Below are 20780 nucleotides of genomic sequence, written 5' to 3' on the forward strand. Positions count from 1 at the left end.
TGAATAATGAGTTTTGTATGCCGATTGAGGAGAGCTTGGTTAGTAGTCCCTCATGCCACACTCTGTCAAATGCCTTGGAAATGTCAAGAGCGACTGAGCGGGACTCGCCGTGCTTCTCCATGGCCTCCGTCCACAAGTGTGTGACGTAAGCCAGAAGATCGCCGGTGGATCTAAGCTTTCGGAAGCCGTATTGATGATCGCTGATGAATCCAGATGATTTCAGATATCTTAACAGTTGTTGGTTGACTGCTTTCTCCATAATCTTCGATATTACTGGAACTAGTGCAATCGGGCGGTAATTGGACGGCATCGTCTTCTTACCCTTTTTGGGTACAGCTTGCACTTGAGCAGTTTTCCAGCTTGTTGGAAATGAGCCCTGCTTATACGATGCCGTGAACAGTCTACATAAGGGAGGAGTCAATTCGTCTGCACAATGTTTTAGTACTAAGGCTGGAATTTCATCGGGTCCAGAAGCTTTGTTGGTGTCTACGATTTTAAGAATTTTATTTATAATTCGTTGGGGAAACGAAATTTCTCCCATCGATGAATTCACCCTTGGCAAATATGGCGGTGTTTTGCCTTGCGAGTGCAGAGTAGAATTGGACGCGAAGAGTTTACCCAGTAAGTTGGCTTTTTCCCTTGCTGTTACCGCGATAGAACCATCATCTGCTGTTAGGAGTGGCAAGACCGACTTAGAAAATCCTTGACTAACGGCTTTCGATACCGACCAGAAAGATCTTGTTCCATTTGGGCAGTTTAGCAGTTTGTTTTTGATCCTGTTGTTGTGACTCTCTTTGCATTCATCAATAATTCGCTTGCAGCTATTTCTGGAGATTAAAAAGTTCGTCCAATTTTCGGTGGAAGGATGTTGACGCCATTTGTTTTTTTTTGCCATTGTGTTTACTGCCTTTTTGCAATTCAGGTTGAATCATTGCTTGTTGTTTGATCTGCATTTAGTAGAAAAAGGGATATAAGCTTTTATTCCTGCCAAGATCGTCTCTGTAATTTGGTTTGCACATTCTGAGATGTTATTGGTTCTAAAGCAGACTTCTTTCCAAGGGAATGAGCGATAAAATTCCCGAAGATGGTTCCACTCTGCTGATTTATTGTGCCATACCTTCCGCGGCATCGGAGGATCCTGCGTTTTAACATCCAACTGGCAAGAGACTGTTATCAATTTGTGGTCCGATGTTCCTAGGGGGCCTGTACTGATACAGTGTACGAGTCAGGGTCTGAAGCCAAGACCAGATCTAGGAGACTCGCGAACTCGCCGTCTCGATCAGGGATTCTGGTAGGTTCCTCCACAAGCTGCGTAAGCCCGCATATGGTGGCAAATAGCTCAGCTTCTCGTCCTTCATCGTCGTTCTTGTTGCAGAAACGCAGCCAGTTGATATTGTGAACGTTAAAATCACTTATGACGATAATTTCTGCGCTTGGGTAGTCAATTTGCAGTTGGTTAATGCAATCAACCAGGTTCAAAAAGGATTAATACTAGGGAACCTGATTTACCACAAATTATAGTGGCAAACAATCCAAAAATCAGTGTAGAATATGCCGAAAATGTAAAAACTAGAACCAGAACTGGTAAGAAACACCAGATTTTACTAAAAGAAGTTCAGTATGTTACGGGACTTACCACATACTTGTTATCCGTTTATCAGCTAATTTAAAATGAGAATCAGGTATTTTTTTAGCGAGAATGGCTGCAAGATTTTCAATCCAAATAATTGTCCCCAAAAAAGACAGTCGTGTTGAGGGATTGCTGGAGCTAATTCACAGCGACATCTGTGGATGTCAAATTGCGTGGAGCCAAGTAGTTTATCACATTTATTAATGACTACAGTTGGATGTGTTTTGTCTTTCTTCTTAAAACAACAGGAGGCATATGAAAAGTTCAAGGAGTTCAGACACTCAGCTGAAAATATTCTAAACACCAGGATTAAAGTTTTAAGAACCGATAATGGAAGTGCTTAGAGCTCAAATAGCTATACACCTCAACAAAATGGAATGGCTGAAAGGTTTAACCGGACCATAGTTGAAAAGGTAAAATGTCTTTTATTTGTTGAAGGTCATCGAATAAATCTCTTTGGGAGGGAGCATGTGGTGCAGCATGTTACCTAAAAAATCGTTCAGCATCTTCAATTCTTTCCAAAACTCCTTATGAATTTTGGACAAACCAAACTTAAATCACCTATGATTATATGGGAGCGAAGTCATGGTTCATTTGCCAAAAGTGAATCAAAACAAGTGGGACCAGAAGTCTGTAAGGTATATCCTTGTTGGATATGATGAGACTATGAAGACCTAAGTGTTACAACCCTGTAACAAAAAAGGTAGTTGTAACAATGGTCAGTCGTGATGTAATAATCATGGAGAGACCATGTACAACTCTATTCACAAGTAAACGCGGGGATGTTGTTCAGGATAAAATCTCCGTTGAAGTCCCAGAGAAGATTCAGTTGCAGTGGGGGAAGAAAATTATTTTTCTTTTAGTGTTTATGACTCATTGTCAAGTGACAGAAATTTTAGCAGATTCTGATAGTGATTATGAGTGAAGTATTGCCAAGTAAACCTGATGTTCCAATCAGATCCCAAAGAGAGTCTAAGAAAAAATGCTTTGTTATATATGTCACATATTTTAATGGTGCAGCTGAAGTTGCAGAGGCACGGGTTGCAGGAAGTTAGTGTTTTTGATGTTCCAAAGACTGTAGCTGAGGCATTCTCAAGAATTGATGGAATGGAAACAGGCGATGATGGAAGAGGTAACTCCTATAACGAGAATGAGACATGTGAGTTGGTAGATCCACCAGATGATGGGACAATGAGATAATATAGTGTAACTAGGTGTTTAAGGTCAAAAGTGGCAGTGAAAACGTATGTAGTTATAGAGTAAGGCTTGTGGCGAAAGGTGACTCTCAAGGAGAAGGTTTAAACTATGTCGAAACTACTTCTGTAATGTACTCAATGTCATCTACTTAACATTTAGATTATTATGCTAAGCAGTTAGGTTAGAATTAAAGATCGTACATCTAGATGTAAATATAGCATTTCTCAATGGAGATTTGAAGGAGAGCGTTTTCATGCAACATCCAGAAGGTTTTGTTTGTAAACGAAATTTGGACAAAGTTTTAAAAATGAAGAAACCCATCTATGGGCTTAAACAGTCTGGACGTGCATGGAACGAGAATATAGATGCGGTTTTAAGGCATATTGGCTATGTAAAATCAAAACTAGAGCATTGTCTTTATATCAAAAGAAATAATGACTTACAAACTGTTTTGGCGATGTATATAAATAAATTTTTATTTTTTCATCAGAGGTTAAAGAAATTGAATTTTTTGTAAGTCACTTTACAAACACTAACATTGAAATATAAATTCTTGGTGAAGCTAAACAATGCTTAGGCATAAGAGTTGCTCGAGACTATAATAAAGATATTAGTATAGATCAAGAAATGTATATTGACCAATTATTAAAACGTTCTGGCATGTCAGAAAGTAAAATAGTTAGTACTTTACTAGAAAGCGGCGTTAACTTGAGTAAAGTCGAGGGAGTGACATGTTATGCTAATATTCTATATTAAGAACTGATAGTAAGTTTAATGTATTTGCTAGTAATGATACGCCCTGACATTGCTTATGCGGTAAGTCTGCTTGGTCACTATAACATATGTTATACAAGATAACAACTGTTATATAAAGGTACACTGGAAGTGTGCCAAACATAACCTTAAGTATATAAAGAGTACAAAACACATTTGTATGAAATTTTCTTAAGAAAATTGGGATGTAAATTCTGATATGGTAGGATTTGCAGATGCCGCTTGGGGTTCAAGTAAGGAGGACCGAAAGTCCTTTACTGGCTACGTTTTTACATTCTAAGGAAGTTCAGTTTCGTGGAAAAGCTCTAAGCAGCGTACAGTTGCATTATCCACAACCGAAGATGAATATATGGCCCTAAGCGATTGACATAAACCTAAGCCCTGGTATGTGTAACTTGTGAAAATTTCAAACTTTTTAAACAGAATTATGTAAAATAAATAAGTGATTAAAATCTTTCATCGTGTCAAGAAGTAGTTTTCATTTCCCGTATGTTTCCCAACGAATATCCCTTAAATCATAATACTCTGCTATGATATTTCAACAAGTTACTCTATATCATCATGATTTTATTACCTTATTACTAAAATACTTACGTGAACAGCACGAAAGCCTGAACAACAAAATTTGACCTCTTTACTGCCATGGGAAGTGCTGAAGGAGGCCCAGGATCACTAAGCGGAGGTTGCTTTTGTCTAAAAATTTCACCCAATTGCTCTATACGTTGCGAAGACTCGAGCATTGCTTCTGCCGAGAGGTCATCCAAAGTAACTAGGTCCACTACAAAAAAATATAAGACATTTTTATAGTCATTTATTCAAACAGAAAAAAAATATATATACTCTTACGATAGTAATCAGAAGGATTCTTAAAATTTGGGCAAGGGTAGTCGACTAAAGCGAAATATGGCAACATGTCTCTCCTTCTCCCACTAAACATTACTCGTCCAGCCGAAACCAGTAAAATTCTAGATAACATCATAAAAATTTCGTAGGTTGGCGGATGCAGCGTTAGGATTACTATTCTGCCTAAGGAACTTCCTCCAGCGCCTCCGTTGGCCCATTGACGGAGATACCTGTAACAGTTAAGTTAGCTTATGTTTCGTTTTGTGCGGCCTACTCTATATAGCAACTCATTTCCAATAGAATGAGTCATTTGATATCATTATTACATTTCTTGCAAAGCTTAACAATGTATATTTGTGAAACTATGGGAATGTCAGTGTCGCAGCTCTTCCCCCAGACCAGGCTGTAACCAGATCAAAAAACGGAGTGTAGAGAGTGAGCAGTGAGGTCTCTTCTTTTAAGAGGCAATAAGAACATAAAGAGGTTTGGGCTATAGGAACAGTGTTGTAAATTACTGTGTTGTGTATTACACGATCCAATTTTAAAAGAGTCTAGTAGATTTTGTCTAGTTAGTAGATATGTAGATCTTGGGTGCGGAAATCAATGTATTAACTTGCAACAACAAAAGTTAGACGCACTAGTTAATAAGAGAACGATAATGTCTCTCCTACCACTCTTCTATTAGCTATATTCCAATCAAAAAAGACGAATATTTACATAAGTTATATAATTAAATTGTATAGAGCACAATGACAAAAAAACAGTATTCATATTTATAACAAGTATAGTCGCTTCGCTTCTATATTTTTGGTCTGTGAAGACTAGTCTGGAACGTTTAGGTCTTGTCTGTAGAGAGCCATAAAGAAATTCCTAAAAAAACCCAAAATATCAGGTGTACTTAGATCTAGTCAGTCAGGAGGACTAAAGTTTATATGCTTAGGAAAGAGAGGACCAGTTGTTGGGGTATCATGCTTCAAAGAACCATAATGTATTTATATAGTCGCGTTGTATGTCAATATACTGTGTTAAATGTCAAATTTCTCTCAAAATATATTAATTGTATCCTAAATAAAGCCCCAATAGTAAATTTCAACAAAATTGGACCAATAGCAAAACAGTTATGAAAGTCATGTGACTTAAAAACTCAATATGTCAAATATCTGTCAAAATTTAATAATGGCATCCTAAATAAACTCCAAATACCAAATTTCAACCCAATCGGACCAATAGAAAAAATATGATGATCGTCACGTGACCGTCATCGTATGTATGTAAAACAATTAAAACTTATCCCAATAAACCATTATTAAACCAAACCAATAAAAACATTATTAATGAATAAAATATCCCGTACGACTCTGTCGCCACGATTGTTGCTATCGGACCACAGATGTAAATAGCACCACACACACGTGCGGAGCCATTTACATCTGTGATCGGACTCATGGCATAAATATCGAAGAGAAAGAATTCTTGCTTTCGACCCAAAAGCATACACGCCATTGTATGCTTACTCGTTTTTTTTTTTAACTTTTTTTTTAAAAACCTCGAAATATGTCATTTTTCCTATAAAACTAACCATTTTTGCCAAAACATTTTTTTTGTTTACGATCTGACCTTCACTACTTAATTCAGGCTTAAAAACTTGACCCTAAGGGCCAATAATCTATCAGTAAAAAAACTACTTGAACTACAGAAATCTTTATAGAACCAATTTCCTTACTTTAATGGATTGTTTCTTGTCCAATATAATTCAGCTAGTGATAAATCAGTGGCGGAACAAAAAAGGGGAAAAAACTATAACCGCTGGTGAAATATGCCCACTGAGAAATTTTATTCGATGTTAACTTGATTGTCATATTTTATATTTCTACACACAATTTATGTATTCAAACGAGTCTTGTCAATCGGGTATGTAACCGCGAGGTGATCCTTATTTGTCATTTGGTTCCCATTATTATTAGCTATAATTTTTAGGACAATTAAACGAGTTCCGAATTTTTGAAAAATAGAATTTCTCAGGGCAAGGTAATGATAAAAAAAGTGTAGCAACAACATCATAGCCTGGGAACTAATAGTATTCATTACTACATAATCAAAGTGCTACTAGCGTTTAAATACCTCGAACCATAAAATTAAATATAAACAAAAAACAATATTCTGCTGTAACACATGCTTTTAAATTTACTAAGTGAGCCTCCAAATGGATCATGAAATAAATGTCAATTCAGAAGATTTAATGATCGACCCAATAGAATGTGCATTCCATAATTTGTTCCATGGTACCCAAGCTCAAATGCTTCATTTATTCTCAATAGATGAACTGGCAAAATGGATTGAATGCGACATATGTAAGAATTAAACATATTTGCAATCTGTAGATTATGAACAAACTACTTGTACCCCCCAATTGCGATTCTGATCAATTAATATTGATGAAGAATATACCATTAGTTTCGAATAGTTAGAAGAGTAAAATGTTGTTATTTTTTCCACGGTTGCTTAGTATGAAAACTATTAAAATCTGATTTGCGAACTTCCATTGTCTTTATTTTAAATTTAGCACGACGTATCGGTTGAGAAGTATTTGCAACCGTTATCAAGTGTAAACTAACAACAGTAACTATTCTTCAGCTTTTATACTAGAGGTCTGTGTCGTCTGGGCATGCGTACAGCATATTACATCTTTCAGAGTTCCGACAGTAGAGGTCTCCAAATATTGAGAATACCATCACTGGCCTGGGCGAAGATTCTTTGGTTTTTTGTTATGCAAGTTGCTTCCAGGAATCTTATTTATTCCCAATGTTACTCCTTTCACAAAATATTTGCTTCTAATCAAATCAAATACATCTCTATTTATCACAATTTGTAAAAACTATACATCTTAAAATAACAGATGTCAATTTTAATTAAATGTGATAAATAAAGGACAACTCTACGATTTTAATACAACCGATTCATAACTCTGTAAAAGGTACATAGTTATGTAGAGCAGCCACAGCTTCCAATGTATGTTCTGGCTATTGGACCGAGCGTGTTCTGTTATTCTTGATCTGTAAACCTCTATTCAGTTCTGAGCTTTTAACTCCATTGGAAGTTCTTCATCCTGGGCGTAAAACGTATCTTTGAATTGAAAGTAGGATATACGAAGACAATCCTCTAAAAGTTCCATCCCTTCCTCCAATGGAAATCCAGTGCATTCAAGTATTGCGTCCGGTCTGAGTCTTTCCCTGATGGTGTTAAGGGATTCTTCGATACGCCCATTCTTATAAAGGATCTTAATACCAAAGCTTACTAGCTGTCATACAATTCATTTCTTTTCATACAAAAGAGTTTGTGTTGCGGCAAATTCCGATGTTGGCGAATCCTTGAAGTAGAGGTTATCCCCCTAGTAGCTTGTGTTCACCTTTATTCGGTACTTCAGTGTCCCTTTTTAAATCTTTAGTAAAGTCTGTTCCTGTCTGGAAATATTTGTTTTTGTGGGGTACTTCTGATCTCATAGCGAAAATCGTCTACTTCGAAGTAAGCTGTTGAAAATTGAGCCAAGCGGAGAAATAGAAAATATCACCAACGACTTACAGCTGCCTTAACTGCCTTCAGTTGGAAGACAACCGTACGACGCTTAGTATCGAAGATCAAGCCAAAATGCCTACTAGAAACCAAGAATTACATGGAGAAAATTCCTGTAAATGTGGAGAGTCATACATAGGCGAGACAAAGGTCCACAACGTATATTGAACAGACGCAAAGATTTCGTGCAAGAAGCAACGTAAGAAGAAACGACGATTCCTGAAAGCAACTTACAAGACCCAGGAATCTTTAGTCAGCCCAGTGTTGATATTCAAACATCTGAAGACTGCTCTAGACTGCTCATGTGCTTCACGCATATCCAGATATCTCTAGAATATAAGCCTGTAGAATACTTGTTGTTAGTTTACATTTGTTAACGGTTTGAGATACTTCCCAACCGCAAGGTCGTCCTAAATTCATAATAAAGACAATGGAAGTTCCAAAAATTAGACTTTACTACTTTACCAATGTCTACCACTTTCAAAAATAAAACTACTAAAGCTTATGAAATGCTGATGTCTTATAAGTTTAATTTCGAATAAATAAATATCCGCGCCAAAGGACAAATATTACGAACGACACAACCGATCTCACCAGTCGCACCACTGGCCCTTAAAGCTCAACAACTAGCTATGAATGCAAAATTGAGATTACATTTTACTTAAGATAGACTATAAGATATTCCCCGATTTATTTAATGTTATATTCCTTACTTTCCTACAGCCTTAGGCCTTACTTACTCTACTAAGAAAAATGTATCAAAAATATCCATTCCTCTTGTGGGTTGGTCCAGTACGACAATATCCGTATCTTGAAGTAAATGACAGGCGACATTCAATCTTCTTCTCTCAGATGTCGTCATATTTGAAACTTTTGTATTCCTTACTTGTTCTAAACCTAGCTCCTCTATAAGAAGATTTATCTAAAAATATAGATAATTGAATTAATTAAAAAAAATAAACTTGTTAGTATTTACCCTATCCGTGGAGTCAATTTTTAAGTATCCTAATTTTTCTGTAGGTTTTTTGAGGTCATAGTGAAACCTGGAAATGTTACTCGTTATAATCTGCGCATTAAACTTCATAAATCACATCGAATTAACTTACCTCATTATTTGTACTGCAGTCATATCCATGCATAAGTTCGGATCATTCTGTGCGTATGCCACTCTATTTCTAAGCATTTCAGATCTAACTCTCTGTCCGTTTAAGAAAACCTGAAAGTTACAATTAGGGATGTGAAGTTATTTAAATTGATATTCTAACTACCTCTCCTTGTACAGGACTTCTTTGACCGGCAATTAGATCCAAAATGGCAGTTCCCTCAGGCTCATAAGTTGCCATTATGGCAAATAAGTCACCTCCTCTAGCTTCGAATGAAGCATCACTTAAGATAAGGTGGGTTTTAGGAGAGAAACACGAGCCGTTCGAACTTGGCCAGAGACTCGCGTGGTTGACCTATAAATATTTGGTGGTAAATTGCATAAGTTAAAAGTATTTCAACTTAAAGTGGTACCAGCAAATGTGGGTAAAGAAAACCGGGATTTGTTTCTTCGTCTGGTCCAGTATAATCGGATCTTATCACTGATGGGCCTTTTCTAGAAGCGGGGATCGAGAACTGGCTTTCAGCTTTGGAAATTGGTTTGGATAAATGGCTGATAACACTGAAATAAAAATTAATATTGAGATGTTTTGGCTTATTAACGAAGAAGCATAATCTGGCAAATTATTTATTTCTAGTATTAGCATTACTTCTAGTCAATGAAGCTTAACAATCATTAACATCATTCTAGTAATCCATTTATTATTATTCCTTCATCCTCTGATAATAGTGCCTTTTCAAAAATGGATTCACTGTATACTGAAGAGCAGGAGTGACATCCCTGTCTCTTACTCCTTTGCCTATTTCTATTTCTGGGGTTTCATTGTCCATTATGTCGATATTCCCGTTGTTCTAAGAATTTTTAATAGCTTTTCGTATCTTACCTTATCGAAGGCTCTTTTGAAGTCAACAGACACACATATATACTAGATATATACAGGGTGTTTGGAAGGATGGTACAGGGTGTTGTTTTGAGTAGCCAAACGGAAATGGTGAATAGGTGAGGTTACTGACTATTTAAAACGCATAGTGTTATATATGTCACGCAATGCATATTTGTCTTCAAGGACGCGTGAACCAATTTCTTGAAAGCAACCTAATTGAGCAGGTATAAACTTATGCCTCTTTCTAACACAGCTAAACCTGTTTTGCTATAATCTCCTTTATCATTCGGCGACACTCCCTTTGTGCCCCGCTATCTTAAACTGTTACCTGTCACTAACCATAATACGAGTATTATTTATTCGAGACTTGTCTTTCTCCGCTACTTCACGTATTTTTAACTCCGCTCTACGCATATTGTTTTTGTTGTTCATTTTCGTTAACTTTGTTTTATTGTTACTGTTGCCTACTATGGCTGGTGCCTTTGCAAACGAGGAGTACGCCGATATCCTAATGGCATATGGTAGAGCTGATGGACGAGAAGCAAAAAGAATTTACTAAGAACGTTTTCCCAAGAGACGCCAACCTAATCATCATACTTTTGAAACGACCTTTAGACGCTTAACAGAAACTGGTAGTCTAAATCGCCGTGAACCTGGAGTTCGCAGACAACGTAATGTTGCTGATGACGAATTCTGGAAGCTTTTGACGAAGATCCCACAACGAGCATCCGGACTGTAGCTGCCAATCTAAACCTAAGTGTATGGAAGGTCTGGTCTGTTCTTCATACCAACGGAAAGCATCCCTTTCATTACACTCCCGTGCAAGATCTTGAAGAAAACGACTACTAAAGACGCATTCAGTTTTGCCGCCTCCTGCTACATATGGACGTGGATAACCGCGATTTCTTGGAAAACATACTGTGGAAAGATGAATCCAAGTTTTCAAGGGAGGGAATTACCAACTTTCATAATTTGTATTATTGGGCCCCAAAAGAAGAAAACCCAAAAATGAAGAAAGTCGTGTCCTTTCAAAGGAAATTCTCAGTAAACGTTTGGGCAGGCCTAATTAGTAATGCCCTTATTGGTCCACATTATTTACCGGATAATTTGAATACGGATAAATGTCTAGATGTTTATTAAATGATCTGCCCGAACTCTTGAACGGGGTTCCAAATTTTCTCAATAAAGAACAAATGACGTTCTCAGTGCGCTGGAAATTTGCGATCCGGGAGCACCTAGACAATGCATTTCCCAATACTTGGATTAGTAGAGATGGCCCTATGCCATGGCCTGCAAGATCACCGGACTTGACACCGCTTGATTTTTACCTCTGGGGCCGTGCAAAAGAACTTGTGTATTTCGAATCTATAAATACAAGGGAACAATTTATAGGAAAAATTGAAAGAGACGGGAACTAAAATTACAGTATACCACAAGAGAAATAAGAAAGCGATGTTACGCATGTATTAGAAATAATGGCTATCAATTTGAGCAAGACTTATAAATAAACGATTTGAAGTGAAAAATTTGTTTTTTTTTAATCAATCTGTAAAGGAAAGGGTCATGGAAACGAAAGAGCACAATAGGTTTAGCTGTTTTAGAATGGTGAAAAAGTTAGCGCAACAGATTTAGCAGTGCTAGAAAGACACATAAGTTTATACCTGCTCAATTAGGTTGCTTTCAAGAAATTGGTTCACGCGTCCTTGAAGAAAAACTTATTTGTTTTTCGTAAGTTACCTGATTATTTTTGTTACATGTGGCACATCGTTAGAAAGACTATTAACTTGAGAACTTTTTTAACACATAACAAGTTGACGTAACCTTTTTTCTATTGATTTGAGGAAGCTTGTTACTCCACTATTGGTTTCTCTTTAAATATTTTTCTCAGTTATTACCTAAAACTGAATGAGACATTAGTCTTTAAAATAAAATTAATTGTGCGCCATTTTGGTCAAAAATTAAAACAAACTTGAAGGTTAAAATAAAAAAACGAGGAAAATCTAATAAAAAAGAAAAAAATATATTACTCCTTAAATTTGAGGAAAAACAAAAAAATACTATACGTTTTAAATAGCCAGTAACCTCTCCTATTCACCATTTCCGTTTGGCTTCTCACCTTCCTGTATATTCATGTCTAGACACCTCTGTGCTAATATATTTAGTGCAAGCAACGCCTCTCTGGTACCTAGTTTGTTTCTAAACCCAAATTAAGTGTCAAACTATCATCTATTCCTTCTTCTAGTTATTAATGCCTCCGTGAAACACTTTCAAAAATACTCGTAATTTGGAATGAGTGACTTTATTAAAAATTTAGTTCTGTATTCACAATACTCTTTGACAGTTGTGGTTTTTGGAATAACAGAAAGTGGAGAATAACCATTGCTTCGGTATATGTGGCAGTGTTTTGTATATTTAGATAAATAAATCTAATAGTATATCCAAGGTATCATTTTAACTGGGATCTGATCCAGGCCTACTGCTTTCCTATTTTTGCTATTAGTTTGGGCCGTTTTTAATTATTATTTCAATATTTTCACAAACTCGCTGTCTTCTATTTCAGTTTAAATTTATAATGTTCCATTGTCTCTAAACAAATCATTGATTTAATCTGTCCATTTTCTTAGTTTCTGATTTGTATCCAAGATTAGCTTTCCGTTTGAATATTAGAGAGATACACGATGGTACGAAATGGTAACTACCCGATATACGATGTAGTTACCATTTCACGTTAACCTGTATGTTATCATAAGACTTCGAGTTTATTTTCCTCCTTGTTACTTTTAGTTTGGTTTACTGACGTTTTTTCGCAAAAGAGATATTTTAATTATCTATAATAGTGCATAATATTAAATATTTCAACAACTTTGTTGCAGTATTTTAATCATCTTTAATCTCATACATGTTACAATGTACGGGGTGTCCCAAATTCGAAGGTGACCATTGGAATCTCGGAAACCGTAAGAGTTACAGGGTCGCACAGTAGAACGAGGCAATGTAAATAGGTGGACATTGGCGATTTTTAAAAATTATGATTTTCTCCGACCTATTTTATACTTTTATAATATAAACATATTGTTGTTTTTTGAAAATACCGCCATATGGTTTTGGCTACCTACACGGTGGAAAAAATTATGTGATTTCAATGGTAAAGTCTATATTGTTAAATATGACAAAATATTAACTATTTCTTGGTTCCCCAAAAAAAGGTGTTTTAGAAAACTCACAATTTACACTTTGCGGCATATTGAAACTAATATATCTGAGAATCCTTTAGTGTATAAATATTGTTTTGGACTATCTCTTTTATCTGTGGTACGATATTTCTGTTATCGATGATTTTGTTTTTCAATTATTATGTTTTTTTGGGTTTTAAAAAATGGCTTCAATTGGCTAAGCTAAAATTAGACGTTTTGGTAAGATCAAATCTTACCTAAGTAATGCCAACAAATATTGGCTGCGACCACTTGCGACCCCGCGGAATAATCGCGTATTACGCTTGGGGTGCACAACAGCTGAATTCAACGATTGCGTAGACTAAGAAACCTTTCTAATCACAGAGATACAAAGAATTGTTACAAAAAATAGGTTTCAAGATACGGGGTGGTGTATATTTTGAATGTATTTTTAGTTAGACATGGTGTCCCAATAGGAAGGTACCGATATCAACTTGCAAATTTTCAATGCGACATCATATTGTTTTATGCATTTTTGAGTTCTATGCAAAATGTTTAACAAAAAATCTTCTTTATTTGATATTGATGTTTGAAAATTGACAATTTCCGGATTTTCAAGCGACATAGGTATCTCAAAAATGGGTTAAATTAGCGCGAAACGTCTTTGAGGTTCCCATCTTCATTTTCAACTTTCAATCATTTGACATCAATTTCCGGTTTAAATTGCACATACGGTTTTAAAGAAAGTGTTGGTTAAACTTGAAGTACCTAACAATATGGATGTCAAATTAAAAAAGAAAGGCAGGAGCATGCATAGAAGCCGTTTTGCTATATTTTGAACCGTTTTCAAGATATAAGATATCGTGAGTGGGCCGTGATGTAATGTCGTTATCATAGGTACACAAACTAAATAAATTTGCATGTCACGGTCATATTTTTTAGTTTGCAGCTAAATATTTTTCACAAAATGCAAAACGGTGAAAATAATACCTACGATATATCAAAAAGAAGTGAAATAGAGCAGTATATGGTCCGGCTCTTCGACAGACATTTCCGACCTGCACTGCGCCAAATGAGCAGGGAAGCATTATCAGCCTTAATACATGGACGTATTGGACAAAATAGGCAGGAAACAAAACAGGTTAAGTTATTAATTTCCTGCGTCTTATAAAAGAATCTGGGGAAGATGCTAACAAAAATGGCTTGCTAAGTCCTCCGGCATCAGCACCCAATCTCTCGGATGCTTCCTTGGACGTAGAAGAATAGTAATAAATATATTATGTGATAATTATTGATAATGTGTTGGAATATAATTACATTAAATTAAAAAATGAATTCTATATATTGAATAACAGGGTGATTCAGGTTTTAAGCGACAAACTGAAGTGGGTAATTTGAGCAAATAAGTTTATATAAACAAGATTCCAATATCATTTAGTAGCGGAGCTACAGGGGGTCAAAGTTTATTGAAAAAAAAAGTTACAGCTGATTAAAATGTTATCAAAGAAAATAAAACGCACTGTGCAGTTTGAGGTACGAGCGATTTTAACAAAACAAAATATATTTCGATATTCACAAGTTACAGATTACATCAGCCAAGTCGGGTGGTCTTGTCTGAACAATAATATCAGTACTGCTGAGAATTATATTATTATTATTCTGTAAATGATGCTCATCGAAATATTGACAAGAATTTTCATGACGTTTGTCATCTCGCGTATCCTTTCATTAGTTTCATCTAATTATGAGAAGTTTAAAAACCAACCAGGATTTATTTTTCTTTATAAAGGCTCAAAGCATTGACTTTAGTGACTTTACAACACTAACAAACCGTTTCTTTGTGTGCTCAAATTTAGCCACAGTGAAAGTGATATTACGAAAGTTAAAGAATGTTTAAGGCTCTTTTGTAAAAATTTGTCAAGTAAATTGAAGAAAGCATTTAGGAATGAGAAAAGGTTTTTACTACAAAATCGGTTGTGGCTTAGTTTGAATTATAGCTGGCCAAAATTTTGCAAAAGTAACCTTGACACTTCAGACAACAATAATACCAAGAGAGGACCTCGAAAGAGTTTTCAAGAATTAGGTAACAGACAGAAACTAAGAAGGACGGACAGCTTAAGACAGGCAAATGTCGACGAGCTTAATTTTGCAATTTTGTTAAAAGTAAAGGCAGGTAAGATCGATTTTCATGACTAAGTGAAATTAGAAATTGATCATTAATAGTTATTAATTTTTAGGATCTGCTAATAAAGATATCAATAAAATACTACAATTTTTAAATGAAAATCCGAACGAGGTGCAAAACGTACTTCACTTCTGCAAAAACATGGATCAGTACCATTGCCACTCCTACACAAAAGAGAATGCCCTTGCTCTATTTGTCTCCAGCAATACATTAACATTAGAAAATCGGCACAAGATGAACATTGTAACATTTATCCGTCCTACTATCAGATCCAGCAAGCGAAACAAGAATGTTTTCCTCCAAAGTGTTCAATAATGGTCACTGACACATTTGCAAAAATAACTCTTCAATCTTTACTGGATACTACCGCAAGAAGAATTTTGGATATTTCAGATTGCCGTAATAAAATTGAAGGCAATGGCGAGCTTACGCTCTTTGGAAAATGTAGTTTTGATGGTGCATCAGGACAAAGCGTATGTAAACAAACCTTTGATATGATGAATGTCGATGACTCTAGTATTTTTATGTCAGCTGGAAAATCCAAAACCATCATCAACATTTTATTGCAAACCGCTTTGCTTTCAATTCGTAAAAAAATCCAAGGAAATTATTTTACAGTATTCGGAGTCCTTGAATGAAGAAAAAGCCATGCTTATCACAACATTTTTTTCTGGTGGTGTTTCTATCAAACATAAAATTTTTACAACCATGATTGATGGAAAAATTTGTTCGTGTTTAGCGGGCGCGTTAACAATGGTCTGTTACATATGCGGAGCAAAGCCTAGTGAAATGAACAATATGGAGGTAAATTTTCATATGCTTTTGAGGCTTTAAATACCGTATCTATCTACTTTTGTATTGCGGTAGGTCATCGAGAAAAAAATTCCGAGTGAGGACAAGTAAGCTTTGGGGCTTTCTATTCTTCACTCTTAGATCAGAGCTTTAGAATGTGTGCTCCACATATCCTACAATTTAGATTTTAAAAAATGGTCTGCAAGAACTCCCCAAAAAAAACAACAAAAGGAAACAAGGAAAAATGAAATTCAAAAAAGGTATATTCATTTGCTTTTATGATAGTGCTGTTATTACTTTGTACTTTCTTATTATCAGAAGATACGATGCAAAATACCTAATAAAAATAGGCCGCGCGTTAATATAATTTTACAATAAAAACATCAATTATACTTCCATTGATTTAGTTTTTTTTGAATTCCAACTATTTTGTAAAAACATAAAAAAATTTTTGTCCAATAAAATGAAATATTTTTTTTTACATTTAAGGAGGAAATGGATCTACACGTGGATTTTGTAAAGCAAGGGCTGGGTACGTCAAATGATGGAAACACAGCAAGAAGATTTTTTTAAAATTTTGAAAAATCTGCCGATATAACCGGCATAGATCAAACTTGAATAAAAAACTTTTACATTATTCTACAAGTATTAGCGTCTGGAGAAAATATTATTCCAGAAATATTTGATAAGTTTGCCAAGGAAACAGCTAAATTATATGTAGAGTTATATGGATGGTATACTACATGCCGGCATCTATACACAAACTTCTCATGCATGGAGCCGACATAATAAGAAATTTTATATTCCCTATAGGCAACCTTTCAGAAGAAGCAGCAGAGGCGAGGAGTAAACATTTTCGTTTCAACAAAAAACTAACTATCATGACAGAAGAGGCTCTTTCCTTGATTAATTTGAAAACTAAATTTATTTAGCTAGTTTCTTGTTATTTGTTTGTTGTTTGTTGTTATTGTTATGTTATGAGAATAATAGGTATGGTATACTTTAGGCAAAAATGTAAATTGTCTTTGTCAATTCTCTCTATTCTGATTGAACATCAAAACCAGTGAGTGAGTGCTAGTTATTAAACTCTATTGCTCTTGGAAGAAATAATAAAATATTAACTCTTCATATGTCAAAACTATTTACCGTATGTAATAAATGATTGAAAAAAAAAGAAGAAATTTTGCCATTTCTGTTTTTTTTTTACTTTGTATAAATAATATCAGAAATCGAAAATCATTCTCTTGTAGCAATTTGTCTTCTTGTAGCGTCCGGACGCATCCGCGTCCTTATCTAGCGTTCTCAGAATTTTAATCGTAGGTTCCGGTTCTTGCCAGCAATCAGTTTTTGGATTTTTCATAAGAGATCCTCATGAAATTGAGTCTTATAAGAAATATTTGATTTTAAATAACCATACCGAGTTGCAAATTACTAAATAGAAAATAAAACGGTCATTTTAACAATGTTAGAATCGTTTACGGCTATAAGAAAAAACAAAGTTGATGATGGCTGACAGGAACCGAAACGTCGAATTGGAATTCTGACAGTACTACCTTATAAAGGTAAAAAAACTGCTACACAAAAGCATTTCTCTTTTTTTATAAACTTTTGACATACAGTCAGAAAAAAGAAAAAACTAAAATGTTAAATCCTTTCTTTTGCGGATGTATCCAGAGGTCTAAGAATATTTTTAGTTTCTTATTTAAGTAAGTTTTAAAATAAACAAATTTGCCAAATTTAAACTACACATTTATTGCTATACCTTACGATTTTTAAATCATTACGGTAAACCTAGAATCTTAATCACCCTATACTCTGTATTATGCCAATATTTTAATCAAAATAAAAAAAAAACATCTTATACTGTTATCAAACAAAAATAACTAATTCAAAATAATAAGACCAAAAAGTTATTGCGAATGTCCGGGTTTTCCTATACTTCGATCTACTGTGGGTCGGTTAGATGGAGGCAAAGTTGCGCAATTTGGAGCTTAATAAAATGACGTTTTAAAAATTGAAAAATTCCGAATAGAGAGATATCCAAAAAAAAACGAAATTTGTCAAAATCGTTTTTACCTTCTACCGACTATATTCAAAGAGATATTGGAAAACTAAAAACAGTGATGACGCAAAAAAAATTTATCCGACATTTCGTTTTTTTCCGATCATGATCAAGTTTATTTTTTCTTATGGGCGCCATATTAAATTTTCTCATTTTTAAAAAGTATTTTTAATTGCCTTAAAAATGAGGTATCGCACTTGCATGTCCGATTACTCCTTTTAGTATTTCCCATAAGAACTCCATGGGTGCAAGAGAGAAAGATATATCAATGGGATTTTTGAATAAATTGATTTTATATAAACTGAAGCTATAAAATACTCTGCATTTGATATAGTTTTTTTTTTAACTAATTCAATGAAAATTTATCCTTTCCTAACCTAATATTTTGATTTTTTTAAATTCATATAGTAGGCCATGACAAAATGACATTAGCCGGTTAAACTTAATAAAATGAAAGGATACATTTTCATTGAATTGGTTTAAAAATGCTATATCAAATACAGATTATTTTATAGTTTCAGTTTATATAAAATCAATTTGTTTGGAACTCCCATTGATATATCTTTCTCTCTTGCACTCATGGAGTTCTTATGGGAAGTATTAGAAGGACTGATTGGACATGGACATGCAAGTGAGATACCTCATTTTAAAGACAATTAAAAATACTTTTAAAAAATTTAATATGGCGCCCGTAAGAAAAAATAAAGTTGATGATGATCGAAAAAAAACGAAACGTCGAATTAATTTTTTTTTTGCGTCATGTTGTAATACATAAAACGTGGCAATGAAAAACTGTTTTTAGTTTTTCGATATATATATATAGTCGGTAGATGGTAAAAACGATTTTGACAAATTTCAGTTTTTTTCGCACAACTCCGGAAGTATCCGGAATTTTAAAATTTTTTAAACATCATTTTATTAAGCTCCAAATTGCGCAACTTTGCCTCCATTTAACCGACCCTGTTAATCTTATGGTTTAATGGTTTCATTCAGTTTCAATGGTCACCCTCGAATTTGGGACACCCTATACAACTTAATTTACCTGTGATCAACAGTGTCGTGGTGAGCCATATGTCCTCCAAAGTCTGCAACACTGGCTCTGCGAGGATCTCTTATGTGGTGTTGCGGAGAAGAAGGATGATAAGGTCTATTATATTCCATCGCGAGCAGATTTGCTTCACTAACGCTCTTGTGTCTATTCCAAGGTTGTTGGTTTGGGGAAGGTCTGATGCCTCCTTGTTGTAAGGCAGCAAGCGGAAGAGGCGATGTTGGTTCCTATAGATTAAATTTATTAATTTTTATCAACAAGCATGTTTTACTTTAAAAATTAAGCATTATTTTAACACAAATATCATAGATAACTATTGGCTGAGTATCTTACACAATGCTGCCGAAATGCTCATGCATTAACATGCAATAGAATATTATATGTAAAGCCTTAAGTAGAAAAAAGAATTGAAGAAAAACAGAAGAAGAGAAGGAACGGCAATGCTTTATTTGCGCTGATATGGGAAACGTGTTTTTGCAAGTAAAGACCGCACACGACACAAGTCGGGATCGATTAGAGGTTCCGATCTTACTTTCTCATCAGTATTCTTTCGTCATATAATTTGATCAGAACTGTATACTATTATCATACGTTCTGTTAGAGCAAAACCGACAATAATACTGTATATCTTGGTGTGATTCTTATAGAGCATATGTCGGAGAGTTTATGTATTTATTTATTTCTCTTCCAACGAGCAATTGCTCAATTTATAACAATATAAAACATTTTACAAGAGAAGAAAAACCTAACCTATACTACACATTGCACAAAAATCATAATACCTGATAAAAACCTTAAAAATAGATAGAGTACAATTAAATCCTATAAAAGCAAAATCCGACAAATCTACTTTTAGAAAATTTTGGGAAATGAGAAAAAACGATAAGGGAAAGTTAAAAGCTCAATATCTTTTTAAGTTTCTTTATATACATAGAGCAAGTCATCAAGCATCTAATTTTGAATAATTCAACCTGGAAAAACATCTTAGCGTAAAGTTATTTGAAATTAATTTTTTTTGTCGGGTTTTGAAACTAACAAACCCATTTGTCGGATTTTGAAACTGACCATAGTGGATTTGTCGTATTTTGTAAAAAAAAAACTTTTGTTTTAGAAATACGTATTTTATTACGGAAAAATTTAACAAACATAAATACTTATACCGACATTATTTAAAAAAATAGTTTAAACTAACAAATCACTTAAATAAGGTATGTTTTCACACAAATTCACACTCCAATTCATTCAGTTCTCTTCATTTATCTCCATAATGTTTGGTGAGGAGTGTTTGGACATCCTTTAGCTTTTTAGGATTTGGCTGTATACCCTTTTGAACTAATACTGGTTTTATGTCGGTTGGTGGCTTGCCCTTTTTTAAGACTTATTTGAAAACACCCAGATCTGATTTATAGGACTGCTCTCCTCGAATCGTAAGCTGTCCAGAACTAGTGCGATTCAATATACACCTCTTGCAAGCATTAAATGAGAAGTGCCATTGTCCAGTAGGTTTTACTATTTCCTTAC

At 34.7% G+C, this 20780-nt stretch overlaps 1 protein-coding gene and 1 long non-coding RNA gene across 3 annotated transcripts in view; one reads left to right on the forward strand and one right to left on the reverse strand.

Annotated features, from left to right (window-relative positions):
• Nucleotides 1-20780, reverse strand: part of LOC126741142 (ATP-binding cassette sub-family G member 8) — a 146009-nt gene that overhangs the window by 18320 nt on the left and 106909 nt on the right. For both annotated transcript variants that reach the window (XM_050447484.1, XM_050447483.1), the window contains exons 6-13: nucleotides 19254-19486; nucleotides 9530-9677; nucleotides 9283-9471; nucleotides 9121-9230; nucleotides 8991-9057; nucleotides 8755-8936; nucleotides 4448-4674; nucleotides 4196-4379 (exon numbers count right to left, since the gene is read on the reverse strand). In XM_050447484.1, coding sequence (XP_050303441.1) covers nucleotides 4196-4379; nucleotides 4448-4674; nucleotides 8755-8936; nucleotides 8991-9057; nucleotides 9121-9230; nucleotides 9283-9471; nucleotides 9530-9677; nucleotides 19254-19486 — 1340 coding nt within the window. The remainder of the gene's footprint in view (nucleotides 1-4195; nucleotides 4380-4447; nucleotides 4675-8754; nucleotides 8937-8990; nucleotides 9058-9120; nucleotides 9231-9282; nucleotides 9472-9529; nucleotides 9678-19253; nucleotides 19487-20780) is intronic.
• LOC126741156 (uncharacterized) lies at nucleotides 14387-16691 on the forward strand. Its single transcript, XR_007662125.1, has 4 exons — nucleotides 14387-15345; nucleotides 15410-16161; nucleotides 16225-16409; nucleotides 16639-16691. It is a non-coding gene; the product is annotated as an uncharacterized LOC126741156 (long non-coding RNA).

This window comes from Anthonomus grandis, chromosome 10 (genome assembly GCF_022605725.1).
Source record: "Anthonomus grandis grandis chromosome 10, icAntGran1.3, whole genome shotgun sequence".
Lineage (NCBI taxonomy): Eukaryota > Metazoa > Arthropoda > Insecta > Coleoptera > Curculionidae > Anthonomus > Anthonomus grandis.